The sequence below is a fragment of the Sinohyriopsis cumingii genome, chromosome 15 (genome assembly GCF_028554795.1).
Source record: "Sinohyriopsis cumingii isolate HCF-2022 chromosome 15, ASM2855479v2, whole genome shotgun sequence".
Taxonomy (NCBI): domain Eukaryota; kingdom Metazoa; phylum Mollusca; class Bivalvia; order Unionida; family Unionidae; genus Sinohyriopsis; species Sinohyriopsis cumingii.
In genome coordinates, this window is record NC_142975.1 from 13573513 (window position 1) to 13591514 (window position 18002).

The window sequence follows — 18002 nt, forward strand, 5'->3', positions numbered from 1 at the left end:
AAATTAACCTTAAACGGGCTTATCTTCCTGATTTATTCTCAACTAATGAAATCATTGTGCAGTTGGTTTTTTTTTGTATCTGACATGAATGTCTTTACAAAACTCGCATGCTTTTCTAGCACCCAATTCCATTGAAATATGAAAATTGTATTTTTATTTTATGTGATCAGCTAACTCAAGAGAACCTCATGTGACATCCGAGAAGGGACTTGACAAAATTCTATTAGTATGCTGCATGATGGTTCATTATTTTTTTGTAAAAATGTGAACACTGTAATTTGTCACAGTACTTTCATATAATTTGAGCATTCCAGGTACCAATACTGATTTTACGAGATCACTGAAATTACTGTGTATGGTACAATGGTCAGCATGTACAGTACATCACTTGGAGTTGTGACTCAGTGGTTAGAATGCTAGACTGATGAGCAAAAAGGGTGTAGGTTCGAACCATGCTGCTATACCAGCCTAGGTCAACTACTATGATGTGTCGATGGGCAAGGCACTTTACTCCAATTGCATTGGGACTCAATAACCTACTAGTGTTGATGTGCCATAAAGCACCAAACCAAAATTCTTCCTTTTTATCAAACATTTTAATTGCAACATGATTATAGGGGTGAAACAATTCATTGATATATTGATGCATCAATAAATTGACCATATTGATACAAGAGGTGAAGAATCAACACAAAAAAAACACTTATAAAAGTTACATTAATCTTCAGCAATCAAGAATAAAGGAGGCATTCCATAACATATTCCCTGTTAATGATTAAGTACTAGTCATAATTTAATCACCAATTTTATGCCAGGTTTCTCTGTTGCACTTTGGGTCAAATCTGTAGACTACACTTCCAGTGTCACAGTGAAATATGCCAGATTCAATTCTGATTGTGGTTATTATTTGTTCCAGTCCAGGTAAACAATAACCTCGAATCAGAACTTAATGTAGCTTATTCCCTGTGTGACATGTACACAGTATTGTCATCCAAACTCATCGACATAAATACAAAGCAACAGAAATTTCAAACAAAAGTGGTTATCAAGATTATCTAAGTATTTAAATCGTACATACAAAACAAGTTTGGAATGTCTCTGTTTATGCTGATGTAATCAGTGATAATATGCCAAAGGGATAAATAAAATTAGCATGGACTGAGCAAGGAGGTATGTTTCAAACCACACAAGTCTGTCCCCTTGTGTAACTTTTTACAGAAGGGGAGTGGGTGTTATCAATAGCTTTCCATTTCAACAAACAAAAATTAGTGTCTTTGGCTGCAGCAGTTGTTTTGCTGCGTTTGCATGTGCTCGATTTTGTTGGCAAGATGTTCTTCACTCCCACACCCCAACCTGTACCCGAAATTTTCCTTGCATGAGAAAATTGCAGTATTTCTAAAGATTTTTAAGATAACATCATAATGTCTTAAGGATGCTGTGACCAAGATGAGTCATGCATCAAATCAAATGAGCAAGATGAAATGGCCTTAAAGTATGAATTAAAATTACTGACAACAAAAAGGTAGTCTGCTTGGAAGCATTTTTTGTTATCCTGTCATAATCTATGTATGTAATCTGCAACATCTATTGCTGGCACAGCATTAATATTTTTATATAGTAAAAATGAAACCAAATGTTCAGCATAAAGGAGACATTCCAAATGTATAATGAAGTACATTACTTGATTAATAGCCACTTTTACACGAAGCTTCTATGTTGATTTGTATTTTGTCTACTTTGGTTGAATTTGAAATCTACACTACGTGTGCGTCATGCAGTGAAATATGTTAAATGAACAGTCGGATTCAGAGACATAGATGATTTTGCATTGAAAAAGGATGCTTTTAATACTCTTGAGGATGCTTCAACTACATCTAGCGATTTGTGGTCTCTGCTGGTCTGTGACAATCTCATTCAAATGTTTCTTGTCACAATTTTTATATTTGGTGTTTTCAACCAACCTATTTTTAACAGTAAACAAATGTGGGATCCATCTTGCAGGAACTTCTTCTGGGCTTCAAATAATACTTCAGTATATTTAAATCAGCTAATGAATTGATGCCCTTGATAACAGAAATATTTTTGTTTCACTGTATCCACTTCCAGCTCACCAACTGCAGCCGATGGTATTCTGGAACTGGGTCTTCTTCCATGCATTTTTTATGACCATCTTTAAAATGATGAAATATCTCAAAATTGTCGGATAGGACTGAGAGTTACAAATGTAAATGTTATCCAAGTCAGCCTCGATATCGGTTGAAGGGCTGCCCTAAGAGCACCCAAATTTTACAATATATTCTTTGCATAGTAGTAGACTTCTTCTCATCCCACATTCTGTGGTCACTGCCCTTTACCTTGCTATGTCACATGCATGCATATTCTGAAATTTTATGTAGTGTTTTTGTTTCGGTTGGCATTATATTTACTGACAGGTTAAAAGAAAACGAATTTCCAACAAAACATTCAGAACTTCTAAAATAAAACTTGTATTTTACCCACAATTTTAACCACCGAAGTGTAAACAAGGTGGACCTAATTTTGCCATTGGTCCCACCAATGATGGTGCATGTGAAAGTTTGCCAGTATCTTCCCAGGGTTCTTCCTCCAACCAAAACACTAGCCACCATGTATAGCCTATTAGGTGCTGAAAAATGTTGTTAAACCCCACATAAACTGTTGTATAGACCCCTAATGGTTGCAACATCCTTCAACAGTTAATTTGGGTCTACAATGTTACATCAGAGATATGTTATAAATAAGTAAACCTGGTGCATTTTGATGAATGCTATATAGTCGGTATGCTTTTCAAGATTCAAAACGATTGTTTTTCAACAGTCATAGTAGTTGTTTTTCAACAGTCATGGCAGTTTCTTTCATCACATTCTTTAGGAGAACGAGTTGGTGTGAAGATAATGTATCATGTTTTTTTGTGTTTATGCCTGCAATAAACATCAACAAAAAATATTTATCTAAGACATAACTGTGACTGATAAATTTATGAGGCTACCAACTAAATTAAATTAACACATGAGATGGAGCACACACCGAGGATACGGGATATTTTCTGAGATATAATCTAGATGCACCTGCATGTTGGGGTATACTTCCAGCTACTCCTCCAAGTATAGATGGAGGTAAAACACGAGGCTAAATTTGAACCATTTCATAAAACTTCATAGTTTAATCAAGACTACTGCTGTTGTTTATCACCATTTTTAGCTAGGCTATATATGTCAACCATTATAACTGGTGGAGAAAGAACTCGGGGGTGGGTGGGTGGGGGGAATCCATTCAACCATGGGAAGCTACTGGCATGCCTTCTCAGCAACCCATGCGGACAGAGGTGAGAGTATTGATTGGTCAAGGTGAGCACTCTTGGACCACTCAGCCACCCAAGGTCCCACGACTGTTGTTAAAAAAAAAGATTTTGGAGGAAGAGAATTACACTATTTTCAAAGTATTTCTACGATTAGCTGGCAACCGGAGTAAAGCAAAACCTGTTTTTAATGGACACCAATGAGTAAGAGGTGATAAAATACTGTTTATAAATATAGTATAATAACCAAGATCTCAACATTCATGTTGATAGTCAATGCAGCAAATGTCATTGTTTTCAATACTAAGAATAATACTAATTTATGACATTGATTTTGATTAAATGCACTGAGAAATGAACATGTTCCAGACATGTCAACCCTGACGAGTCCATCTCAGTAAGGCATTTGATTTTTTTCCTGTAAGTTTGACCAGCATTCAATAAGGTTGAACAAAATATCATAAACTGCTATTGTAAAGCTGGACAACATAATTAAAAGTTTGGTATTCAAAACATGCAGCGACGATAAACATTATGTTCAAAGTTTGTAAAAAACATGTTCTTTATTTAACCTTAGTACAGTTGATAAACTTTAGCTCCAAACCCTATGCAGCTCAATGGCTTGTTGCTGTCTCTTAACCTGACATAATTCTTGGAAATTCTTTTTCCATTTCACATGATGATGGTAATCATATCTCCCACCACGAGTCATACTCAAATTGGCATGTGATGTCCAATAAATTTAATTGTGTCCCTTCCAGCTTTCATTCACAAAAATCTGAATATTCCTTTTTATTCTTCTGCATTGATTATTAACACTTTTCAAGAGGCTTATTTTTTGATTCGTCTTAAACATGCATTCCTTGCTGGACGCCATTTTTTAACATTTCTATAATCAAGTCTGATCATGCAGACACTTCACACGAGCAAACAGATGCAGTTTAAAGCATCTGAGGTACTGCTGTAAAGTTAGTCTGCTTCCCTGATTATTTTCACTAATTCTAATATGAAACCCGGTCCAAATTAAACATGGATGAACCAATTTTCTGGATTTTTCGGCAACGATCATTTTTTCTGTAGTTTTTGCTTTCATGCTGTAAGTTCATATTTTAATGACAATTTTTTTAAGACTTATGGCAATATCGTTAAGGGCTGGTAGGCCTGCATGTTCTTCATGCAGCATCAGAATGTACTTTATTCACTGACCTACTACTCATGCTTTGCTAGAAAATACAAGATACATAAATCATACAAAAAAATCGTTTAATTTAACAACTGTACGAGCATTCAAGAGTAATACAAATTCACATATTGGTCTCTTTATTTTTATATTTTTTTCTTATCTCAACAACAAAATTGTCACTATGTAATGTATTAAAATAGCAAAGAAATTTTAATTTTTTCCTTCAGAAACATCAAATGATCAAGCTTCACCTTAATAAGAATGCTTCACTTAAAAGACTTTGTTCACACAAATTACCGAGGTACCATCTATGCCCATTTGCAATGCAAACTGAAATGAAAACATTGAGATCTCACCCTGCAGTCACATAATCTCCTGGTATGTCTGGGTCTATCCTGACCACTGCTGAATGCACATTAGCCACAGGGGAATGCAGGAAAACCTGAGCTCTAAAAGTCTGGTGAGGATTCAAGGCATAAATATGAAACTTTGAGCTCCATTCACGACTGACAAAATTGTCCAGAGTTAATTATTTGTGCAATTATTTTATGCAACTTCTTGATTCTGTTTGCCCACATCTTGCACAACAAATATCACAAGTTAAAATTAATTGTCTTTTTAAATCTAGGGAAAAAATTTTTGCAGAGGTACTGTGATCAACTTGTTTTCTCTGCAACATCATCAAAGCACCACCTTAGTTTCAACTGCATGTCACTTGTGATATATAATCTTGAATCATCTCAACTGGAGCTAAAGATTTTGGACATGTACGTAAGTCTGAGCTCAAATCACATGACAAGATTGTGACTTTCTAAACAGTTTAATGATTGAAATGATAAAATGAAAACCACATGATAAATGATGCACCAATGAAGGTTGTATAAATATGAATACATTCTACATGATTTGTGAAATCACATGTTCTTTTGATATCTATCATGCCTATACGAGAATTAGAATTTACAATATATTCAATGAATGTTCATGCAATTGTTCATTTCATCACATTCAATACTCCTTGAAATTCACTTCAAGTTCAAGTAATACTTAGGAACACCAAGAAAACATTTCTTGGAAAAAAACAAGAACACTTTTAGAAGAGAATCCTCCTTTGTGAACAAAAAACTGTTTTTATATTAGAAGTACTTCATTAATAACCTTGACAATCCTTTGAACAAATTAGCAAGGTTTTGGATTTTTGACGAAATGAAGAACATCCACTTCACGACTGAAACACTGGGATAATAATGATAATAATAATAATGCATGACTGAAACACTTGGAATATATTTCCACAAAAGATCAGGTTGTATCTTGTATTGCACTAAGTTAAAAAAATTGCCCGTCATATGCTTCTAGTGAGGTGGTGGGAGATGCCCGGACCCGTAACGTTCCCGCTCAAGAGCTAACCTCTGTAATGCTGCTTCGTGTTGAGCTTGCATCTACAAACAGAAAAATTTATTATCATTATCACAGGTAACTGATTATCTAAACCATGGTGACCAAGGGACTTGTTTGACAAAAATTCAGATAATGGAGTAAATAAATGATTAGCGTTGATTTGTACTAGTAACATTCACTCATCCTATACTCAAAAGCTAAGCTTATTCTCTCCGACTAAATGTGACAAGTCCACATATTTTAATCTATTTTGCAATAATCATGTAATAGCAAACAATTTCTTATTCAAATAATCATGGACTACACCTTGGGCAAATTTAGTTAAAAGTTTACTTTAATATGTTCGACAATGCAAATTCCCCTAGCCATACTGTCCTTTATTATAGCATGCAAGATGCCTTCCATTACAACACAAGTCCAGATATAAAGTGGTAATGTAAGTCTCCACTACCAAAATTACACACATAATACAAATAAAAAGGTGAATTTTCAGCTATCATTTGCTGAAACCTTTATGTGAAAACCATCGGCCTTGAATTGGCCAATCTTAAGTATGACTGACCTGTTGAGCAAATGCGGGATCAGCATATGCCCGTCTATAGAGGTCATTCTGGAGAAACTCCTGTTCACGACTTGACAGTAGGGCATGGGGTGGCATCCCTGGGGGTAGGGAGGACAGCTGAAGGTTATTTGATACATTAACTTGAGGATTATTTCCACCATTGACACCTGACATGGGATCAGCTCCTGTTAAAAATAATAATTGAAGAATTTGCATTTAATTCTACAGGTGCAAGTCATAATTGATCATTAAAATTTACTAAAGTACAGTGAACTATGAGCAATGTCCAAACTGGAAATTCCACTTTTGTGTAATCTCTTATCACAAAAATGATGTTTATGTTTGGAATGTTTAATAAGGTGAGATAAAATAAAATGGCCCCAACTCCTGTCATCAGCCATCTCTGACATCCAGTCTATTATAAGATGTGCAATGTTTCATCAATTTTTACACTGGTTTAACAACACGCTGTTCTAGGATGTGCGATTATGGAATCAATAATTATTTCTAAACAAAAATAGTTCAAAGGAATTGATGCTTTACTTCCCTAATAGAATTTTCAGCAGTCCAAGAGATGATAAGCAATAACAAGAGTCTCAAAATGGACTATCTGGTGCAAGATTGGCACTATTTTCACTTACAACTAACCGGGTATCTTCTGGTTATGTGAAAATCCCACATTACATTTTCAAGCCCTACCATCATTAAATCCTTCCAGCATGTATGTATGCATGAACTTATCGATGTGTGTGTGTGTGTGTGTCTCTATATATATATATATATATATATATATATATTCCACTCTTTATTTCAAACTGGTGACAGACATTTTCAGTGCCAGAATAGACCCTGCTGACCAATTTCTAATATTCTCCACAGTCATTTTGTTATTTATTATATATTTCACCTGCTTTTACACAGTGACAAATTTTATTTCCTTTTTTATGACCACTTTTCCATACAGCAGTGCGTGTTTTTTTCTACACCGAAGAAGAAAAGAGATGTATATAAAATAAAAGATCAGGGTAAAACATGCAATTTGTTTAAAAATATTAAAATTTGTTTCTATAAAGTGCATTCCTTCAAGAAATCCAAGATTTTTTTAATGCAACAGTATACCACTGTACAGTAAATGAGAGCAAATTTTCTTATGTGGGCTTGGACCATACTCATAGCAATGGTCAAAGGTCAAATGTTCAGGTCCCAGTTTCACTAAAATTCACATTCAAATAGCTGATGTATTAATTCCTCATATCTGAGGAAACCCTAATAATTTCCAGAGACAAGGTCGTACAACTCCTTTACAAAACACCTAAAGATTTTATCAAAGCACATTTAATTAATGATGTCTGCTAAATATTTTGTGAAACAAAGAGTCCCTCAAAGGGACTGATGCTCTCAAATCCCAGATTTCAAGACCAGATCATTTCTTCTTTTTAACTGCCATTTGATGAAACCATCTGATATTTATCAGTTGTAACATTTTCAAATTTGAAATTTAGGGAGCATTTTAACATCTATAAAGTGTCATGTTCAATGAACTATCTCTCATCTTTATTAGACATACCTCCAAGTAGATAAGATAAAGAGAACGTAAAAAGTTCTGTGATTTTTCATCTAGTCAGGCTTTGATACAGATGCCACAAATTGTCAACATTTTCAATTTTTAAGCATTACTGATACATTGTCATGCCAAAGGGAATATGCCAGGAGACATTTCCACAAGCATTACTGATACATTGTCATGCCAAAAGGAATATGCCAGGAGACATTTCCACAAGCATTACTGAAACAGAATCAAGCCAAAGGGAATATGGTAGGAGACATTTCCACAAGCTTTATTGATACATTGTCATGCCAAAGGGAATATGGTAGGAGATGTTTTCATAAGCTTTATTTATACATTGTCATGCCAAAGGGAATATGCCAGGAGACATTTCCACAAGCTTTACTGACACATTGTCATACCAAAGGAAATATGCCATTAGACATTTCCACAAGCTTTACTGATACAGTGTCAAGCCAAAGGGAATATGGTAGGAGACATTTCCACAAGTTTTACTGATACATTCTCATGCCAAAGGGAATATGGTAGGAAAAATTTTCACAAGCTTTACTGATACATTGTCATGCCAAAGGGAATATGGTAGGAGACATTTTCACAAGCTTTACTGATACATTGTCATACCAAAGGAAATATGCCAGGAGACATTTCCACAAGCTTTACTGATACAGCGTCAAGCCAAAGGGAATATGGTAGGAGACATTTCCACAAGCTTTACTGATACACTGTTAGGCCAATGGGAATATGCCAATAGATACTCCTATAAACTTTACTGATACAGTCATGCCAAACTGAATATGCTAGTAGGTATTTCTCTAAACCTTAATGATGCATTATGATGTCAAATTGATACACTGTCATGTCAAATTGATACACTGTCTTGCCAACGGGAGTATGGCAGTAGATACTGCTGTAAGTATGCAATTACTTTTCACAAGACAAATGTTGCCAAACTCCATTCAAAATGAGCATTTTAAGTGCCTAATCCCACAACTTTTAAGATATTGCTTGCTTCATTAATCTTTTCTTAAGTGAATAATATCTGGTTGTAGTCTAGATGGATAATGACCTTGACATATTCCCGTTATTTTGGTCAATCAGTAGTCATCTTTTTTATGGTGTAGCTCTCTAGAATAGAGGTTTATCCAAAATGGCTCATTTAGAATGAAAGGTGGTGGAAACTGAGATGTCTTGAAATTTTTCAAAATCCTTGTTACTGTCATTTTTCTTGTGAAAAGTAATTACATACTTGTATGTGTGTGTATATATATATCTGCTGGTGTCATTACTTAAAAAAAAAAGACACCATCTTGAAAATAATGTTGATCCGAGGACAAGCATAACAATGTCTGACCAGATGAAAATGATACAATTCTGACATTTTCCGTCTCTTAACATTTTGCATTGTAAGTATGTACGATAGCTCACTGAAGAGGACAATTATGACGAGATTACTAAAACATTTCAGTGTAAATATCACTAAGAAATGGCTATGTCTGCAGCTGCAATTTCCGCAGTTAAAACACTGTCCTTTATTATGCTGATATAAGGTCCCATGTATTTGAGCATAATATTTTCAAGGTTTTTACTAATTTTAGTATCAAATTTGCATCAGGTTGGTACACATGGTTCCTTAGTAAAAAGTGTAAGCAATGTAGTAGATATGTGAACTGTTCTGAGGCTAACAAGGGCAGGGATGAGTACGTAATTCTTGCAATTCACTTGTCCCAGGGACATGTACCTGAGAAATTTATTCCTCAGCCCTGAATATATATTTGATGGTGAAAGTCTGAATGGCAGTATTTTCATTCTGGACCAACTAGATATGACAAGAAGTTTTCTCCTGAAAACTCCATATTGATATGACTTTCCATTTCAGAAAAATAGCAACAAGAATGTTTTTAAGATGGCTGCCACAGTGGCCACATTTAACATCAGAGACACAATTTACGTGAACAGTTAAACCCAGTCCAAGTATTATCCTAACACTTTAAACACACAAACCTCACTCCACACCCAAAACCCCAATATCTGACTATGGCAGTCAGTTGAGGACCCAACACAAGAAAATTAAAAAAATTCTGCAATTCTGGCTCTAATCTGATTGAAGTTATAGGCTGTCCAAGTTTATGGTTTTTAGTTTCAAAAACTTAAGTCAGTTTTAGTTTTCCAGCAAAGCCACATGGTCTGAGAGTCAGATACAACCATCAGCCTGGTAAAATAATGGCAATGTGTGTTTGTCTTATTTTTTCTTTAAACTAAATACTGAATACAAGTCAGCTCAATGTAAAATGGTAACATACTGTGAATTTATTCGTTTTCCTGGTTATCCTGGTTATACAATTTAGAGTCTTTATTCACATAATGAAAATATGAAATTTTCATTGGTACATCAGTCTATTGACTGGGAACAAAGAATATTGTTTCCATAATTGGGAATAAGGGTCTATTGTTTCCACAACTGTGAATAAGGGTTGCATGTTAAAAGTTTTTGGGTTCTTCAAGTCATGACTTGCAGCAACAATGAAATCAGTAAAAAATTTGACTTGAAAAATAATTAATCCACAGTATGTCTAGTCTTATTCAATCAATATACATAATATTCATTAAAAACGCTGCTTCTATCACAATGACCATAGGTAAGTAGTTCCTATGATCACCTGTATGCTTTTATTCATGTAAATGGCAGATAAGTAAGTCTACATTAAGCTAGGTGAAGATGTAATTTAAAAAAAGGACTACTCCCTGTATTCTCAAAACCTTGGTCTCAATACTTGATCTGAACTTAGTGTCTTACATTTCAACATTCTGCAATTTTGATTACAAAAAAATTAAAATAATGAAAAATTGAGGATAATTTAATTTTGGTTCTGATAGTTGCTAACCAAATGTCAAATGATCTGCATGTACAATACAAGTATCCTGTCAGAATCTTTGGAATTTTAGTTCCAGTCTAAGTTAATGCTCAAGACGTTTCGAGAATACAGAGCTAGATATGTGTTTCACCAACTAAATCTAGGTCTGGAATCCAGCAATGTGATTGGATAATATTTAAATCCAACTTCAAATTAACCAATCAAATACCTGAAGTGTGGACTTAAATTTTAAGATGTGTTGGTGAAATTCCATTACTTCACCCCTCCACCATCCCTTATTTTTCCTGAAGATAATTCTTAGCTTAAATGCAAAGGGTTTCTTTTGTCAATACAAGGGTTCCACACCACTATGTCTCACCCATAATCAGTACTACATTATGTAACATGATTTATATAAAAATTTTAAAAAAAATAATAAAGTCTTGTAGTTGCTGACCCTTCTGCTGTCACTGCTATTAGAAAAATGATACTTCTGTCTCACCATTTTGAAAAAAGAAACAAAAAACATGGAGGCTAATATATTGTGGCTAATTTCACTTCTCACTATTTCTCCAATGATAAGCCATATACGATAATCCACCCCCACCCATTTTTTGGACAAAGTTTTATTAAGAAATCCTCACCCAGTTATAACCACTGTCCTCAATAATTGAATAAAATAGGGTTATCGATGGAGAAATACTGCATGCGAAAATATACAGGTCCCTCGCCATATCAAACAACCTGGGGTTCATCTCAAATGGTCATTACATTTGGTTAATATTGAAAACAAAGTGTTTTCAAAATGATTGTGCAGTGTCTGTCTGATTGCTAACCGAGTTATAACTGATCTACTGTTGCCAAATGCACCAGATGATATAGCTCTGCAAATGTTTGCACTGTCACATGGGGTCAAATGGAGTTGTTCATAAAATCTTCCAAAAATCAGAAACAGTACGGTTTGTTACAGCAAGGGACCTTTATATGAAACTTGACCCAGCTGCTTTTTCTTTCAGGGGAAAAGGAAATGAGTTGTAAATAATTTTCACGAAAAAGAATCAAAAGTGTATTTATTATTTCAATATGAACTTAAAATTTGCTTTTGTTATTAGAAAAACTAAATTATCAGGCAAAAAAATACTGAATACATCATCTGTAAAAACAATTTTGTAGAACATTTTTTCAAACTTGTCACCGATGCCTTTTTAAAATTACGAAAGTATTTGACTTAGAAACTTATCACTAAAGTATACAAATAATAACAAAACAAATCATAAATTGCACATGTTAGAAAGAGTGCTTATACCAAAATCACACAAACAGCAAATAAAGGTGAATAAGCAATGTAGAAATAACAAATAAAATCTATGAGGCAAGCAAAAGAAAAAAATACTTCAAAACAGTTTTCTAATTACTGTTGTGAACTTGAATATCTTGAATAATTTCAAGGTTTTTTTCCAACTTCGAAATAAAAAAATTTATGGTTTTAATTTTGTTTGGAAAGATCTACTGTGTAAAAAATATACGAGAGATTTCTCACTGCTGATAAAACTACCTTTCACAAAATGTGCAACATCAAAACCTGACAATATCTTCTTCATCCCATATAAAAGCCAAAAATATGACATCTATCACAATAAACTCCCAAGCATATAATTTTACATTCTAAAATGTCAACTTAATTCCCCAAAATATTATTCACGCTCTCTAATGGTGACATAGATTGACAAATGTGTTTATTACCATGTGCAAATTGTGAAACTTGTAATACAAATATACCAAAATCAATTAGCATAAATGGGATTACAGTAAAATTCTATGGCCTACAGTACAACTGACCAAAAGCTAGGAATCTAACACTACAGTTTTGATTTGGAAAAAAAAGAAAAGAAATGAATCCGAACACTAAGGGAAGTACAACATGAGGTATATTTTAATGGAATTCTAATGCCAAATGTAAGTAACGAGCCGAAAGACGAGGCATGTGCGGGATTGACAACAAGTACGAGGTGAGAAAGGGAACTTACTAGAGAACTGATAGATCAAGTGGGAGGCAGCTGGGTCTATCGCACTCCTATCATGCTTTGCGCGAAGGATACACTCATTTGAAACCCTTTGCATGTAGATGTGTTGCTCATTTGTGAGGCGTTGAGAGGAGTATATGTGGTAAATCATTCGGCTGGTCAATTGATCAGAGTGTAGAATATCTGTAACGACATCAAAATTGTGCATCGTTAATGTCAGACGTAAAAGGTCCACCCCTTACCTTGTGGTAGCGACCCCAGCAAGTGAGGCAGTGGTGGTGGCATAAATGGAGAAATTGGCATGATCTGGTCAGGCTGATGGAGATGGAGATGCGTATGTGAATGTGCATGCGTATGCGTATGTGCGTGCGTCAATCCCAGGTTGCCTGCCATCTGTAATTGGATCATAGGATCTGCAGCCAGGGCCATACGTTCAGCATGATAACGTTCTGCAGACAACCGTTCTATGGCAGCTGATGAAAAGGCAGAGTCAACACCTGGTGGAAAGTGTGGACTTGTTGGGATCCCTGGAGGAATAGCAGTAAATAAAGATTTTGTGTTGCATATCAAGCAGGGTTTTTCCAAGAATATGATTACAAAAGTAGGTTGCTGGGCACCAATTATATTACCCTTCATTTGTTACAGTGACCGAAATCCTCTCCCTGACATTCTTACAAATACTTACCAATAAATAATGATGCTAAAACATGTTATGTTTGTTTAAGACAAATTTGCAAGTTAACTACTTACAGATATTTTTGTGTTTCTTCAAGTCCTGTCCACAAATGTAACCAAATCTCCATACCCTGATATTCTGACATTGGTGGAATGTACAAAGTGAACATTTCTGATGGTTTCCATACTCATACTGACCTTGTTCCACACTTGCTACACTTGTGCATTACGTAGGTAAATACGAGACTACCTTCTATAGTCTGATAATACAAACCCGTTTGTTTGTGCCCCCCTACCGATTTAAATAATGGAAACCTTTAATGTGATAAAAAGTGCAAGGAACTTAGTCAATTCATTCATGGATTTATAGTTTCTAACCTGACTCTGAGTAGAGTGGCCCTAATACCGTCATCTTATGCACGTTTCATGCTTAACGGAAGTTTTCAGTGCAATAGACGGACATGCTCTGATCCATTTCCAGTTTCTGGACAAGTCCATTTTCAGCAAAGGGGTGTATCACGACTACCGATGTACATACATAAGTCATCTGCTTCTGATATTTACAATGTCGAATCAAGCAAAGGAAAATGACAACTACGCTTTTCATGTGGATTTAACAAGCGGTTTAATTTTTTGTTCATGTATGCAAATGGATATAATTCCAAACTCTCAACTTTATGTAATTTACACAATTATTCAAGCATTTGCCAAACAGGATGAACGTCATTATGTTGTCTGATGGAAATAAACTAGCCTACAGTGTACGCAATATGGAGCCATGTTAGTATGGAAAGTCCGTTAAGCATGAAATGGTACAGGGGATGCCATCATTAGTGCCATTCTGGTCACAGTCAGGTTGGAAATTATAAATCAATGATTCATTTGACTAAATTCTATGCACTCTTTATCACATTAAATGTTCTCGTTTTTGAAATCGGTAGTGGGGTACAAATGGGGATGTTGAGTCAGACTATAGTCTAGCTATACTTGTGTATTACAAACATACAAACATGACAGATCTGTAATTTTTTGAAGATCATCTCTTTCCTTAGCAAGTAACTAGGAATCATTTCAAGTTATGATACTTGTCAATAAAATGATAAAAAATTCTCAGGTTTCCAGGCTTCATTATTTATTTATCATTCCAGTGCACCTAATCAATAAAGATACAAAAGATACTTTTTGTTGTTGCTTGTAGCGACATCAAAAATTTCACTGAATGGAAACTAATTTTGGATTCAACTTTGTTCATGGCAATAGCATTACATGAGTACTGAGTCAATGGCCAAGTGCATACAATTTGTTTCCTTGTATGTCAATAAAAACATGGAGAAATTACTAATGCTCACTTTTATCAAGGTATTCTAAATGGAATAAACCTTAATATGGCTTCATAACCCTCTTAAAATATTTAAAGTACATAAACTAAATATCCCTCTACAGTCGAACCCCACTATAATGCGATATATGGGGTACAAAATTTTGGATCGTGTTAATATCGGGGTCGCGTTAATGCAGGGTTTTACAGTATTTTACTTTTTCATAAAACAACTCATTGGCACATGTCTAATGTGTATGATGAATAGGGTATCAACACCGTTTATTGTCATGCCATCGTGGCATGCTGTTCATCTATAATGCGTGTAATTCCATTGAAAAATTGCACACATATTTACAATATTTAATATAAAAAATTCCCAGATCACTGTGACTGAATTTAGCGTCGAATATACAGCATGAACTGAGTATCAACACCATTTGCTTGCCGTCTGATATTGTACCGTCGGGGCTTGCAATTAATCCATAATATATGTCATTCCATTGCCAAAATTGTAGACATATTTAAACTATTCAATAAATCTGTCACACATCATTATGTGTCTGAATTCAATGTGAAAAATTAACAGCAAAATTAGGTTAAGAAAGACGAAGCACATGTACGATTTATTATGTTCTAGGGTCTATGATCGGTGTCTGAACAAATTTCATACTGCTAAAATTTTCTAATATGTGTTTCCGTGTACATTTATCCATTGCAAATTTCCAATAATTAACGCTTGTACGCCTATTCGTTTGAACGACTACAGCAAGAATAATTAATAATCAACACATGCTTTCAGCGTGTATATAACTTCAGATTTCGTGAATATCGAAAAGAAAAACGTGTGAAAACTACTATACTAATCACTGCACAAAGTGCAGAGAACGACTTGCGTTTGTAAACTTGCTTTTCCATAACAGTAAAATATTTTTATTAAAAAAAATAGAAAATTAAATAATGAGTTCATGAACAAACACCATACCCGTAAAACCTGAGAACTAAGTGCATAGGCCTGTGATGGTCACGAGTCACGTTTAAAAAAAAATTTAAGCTGAACGCATGTACAATTTCATACCCCTTCAATTTCCAGCTAGTAAAGACGACATTATTTACTTGTCAACTGATTGCGTCTAATAACACCGCCAAGCCCAGCAAATATCATGGCAGCTTTGTTTTTTTAATGTTTATTAAATTGTGAGAATCTTTCATCAACCACCGCATTGTCTGCTGCTTGGTTGTTAATGCAGTTAAAGAAACACATGTTGGCTATTGTTTGAGCAACGATTGTATACAGAATTAATTGAAGACAATCACAAAGACGACTTACTGGCTTTACACATGGATAGTAATAAGTAACATTTCCGATAATGTTTATTTTGGCATAACACTTCAAGAACCTGGTGAAATTGTTAAATTTCAGAAGCCAAGCCACGATCATATTAGATTTGAATTTGTCTGCAAACTCTTCCTGAAAATGATAATAAACGTTTTACACACTATTTCTCGTACTTTAAAAAAAAAGTATTTCTCCGGGTATGAGAAAAATACATGTACATGTACTTAAAATTTTAGGAACCATGCCATGATTGTATTATATTCGAATTCATAAACGATCTCTTCCCCAAAATGATAATAATTTTTTGCGTAAAGTGCTGAGAACAAATTGCTTTTGTGAACTTGTTTTTCCATAATGGTAAAATATTTTTATAAACCATAGGAAATAAATAACGAGTTCATGAGAAAACCCCATACACAGGTAAAACCTGAGAACTAAGTGCAGTAGGCCTGCAATGGTCACGAGTCACTTTTATAAAAGAAAATTACAGTTGAACACGTGTACAATTTCATAACCTTCCAATTTCCAGCTAATAAAGCGGACATTATTTTCTGGTCAACTGATTGTGTCTAATAACACTGCCAAGCCCAGCAAACATCTTGGCAGCTTTTGTTTTTTGATGTCGATTGTGAGAATCTTTTATCAACCACTGCATTTTCTGCTGCTTGGTTGTGTATGCAGTTAAAGAAGAAATACATGTCGGCTATTGTTTAAGCAACGATTGTATACAGAATTGATTGAAGACAATCACAAAGACGACTTACTGACTTTATTCATGAACCAGTAATAAGTAACATTTCCGATAATGCTTATTTTGGCATAACACTTCAAGAACCTGTTGATATTGTTAAATTTCAGAAGCTACGCCACAATTGTATTATATTAAAATTTATGTGAACTCTTCCCCAAAATGATAATAAACGTTTTACACACTATTCCTTGTACTTAAAAAAAAAAATTCCCGGTACAAGAAATTACACATACATGTCATTAAAATTTCAGGAACCATGGCACAATCATATTAAATTGGAATTCATATGCGATCTCCTCCCCATAATGATACTAATTTATTTAGACACTATTTCATGTACTCAGAATTAAAAAAAAAATTTTTCATGTACGAATATACAAAATTTTGTTGAGCCACACCACGACCGCGTTATATCCGAATTCGCGTTACAACGGGGTTGCACTGCATTTCTTATTGCCAAATTGCTCCTAAATCACTTCAGACAGTATATCCTTCAAACAACAGTCCATCATGGGACTGACACTCAACTGGACTAAAAGAATTTTCAGAAATTCAAGACAAGACCATTTCTTCCTTTAAAGTGAAAAGTGTTGAAACCATCTCTGATGTTCTTCAGCAACAAAAAGATTGTCAAATTATCTGCTGTAGAACATATAATGAATGTTGGATTTGTACCATTTTTATTTAAGACAAAATGGGCACCACGACAAGTCTTTTGCTGAAAATCCCATGAAAATCTTTTTAGGGGGAAGTAGTAACGATTTTTCAGAGAATCATCATGGCAGTCAAAAATGATGCAAGACTGGCACCAGTTTCACATAGGACCAACTAGTTATCATACGAAGTCTATTGCTGAAGAACCACTGTGATATAACCATCAACAGATGTAGAGATAACAATATTTTCAAGACTGAACCATCTATTCAGGAGTAGCAATAAGATTTTGAAGCTGACTGCTGAAAACCTTGTGTCGGAATGACTTCGTTCAAGCTGAGTTGTGACAGCTAAACTTTT

The 18002-nt window shown here is 34.6% G+C and overlaps 1 protein-coding gene across 7 annotated transcripts in view; it reads right to left on the minus strand.

Moving 5' to 3' along the window:
* Positions 1 to 4565: 4565 nt before the first annotated feature.
* LOC149781286 (uncharacterized) overlaps positions 4566 to 18002 on the minus strand; it is a 283358-nt gene continuing 269921 nt past the window's right edge. For 6 of the 7 annotated variants that reach the window (XM_089935370.1, XM_089935369.1, XM_089935368.1 and 3 more), the window contains 3 exons: positions 13148 to 13432; positions 6463 to 6647; positions 4566 to 5941 (listed from right to left, as the gene is read on the minus strand). In XM_089935370.1, the coding sequence (XP_089791496.1) occupies positions 5855 to 5941; positions 6463 to 6647; positions 13148 to 13432 (557 nt within the window). In that variant the 3' untranslated portion in view covers positions 4566 to 5854. Of the gene's footprint in view, positions 5942 to 6462; positions 6648 to 12908; positions 13089 to 13147; positions 13433 to 18002 lie in introns of all 7 variants that reach the window. The other variant, XM_089935371.1, reaches the window with a different exon arrangement.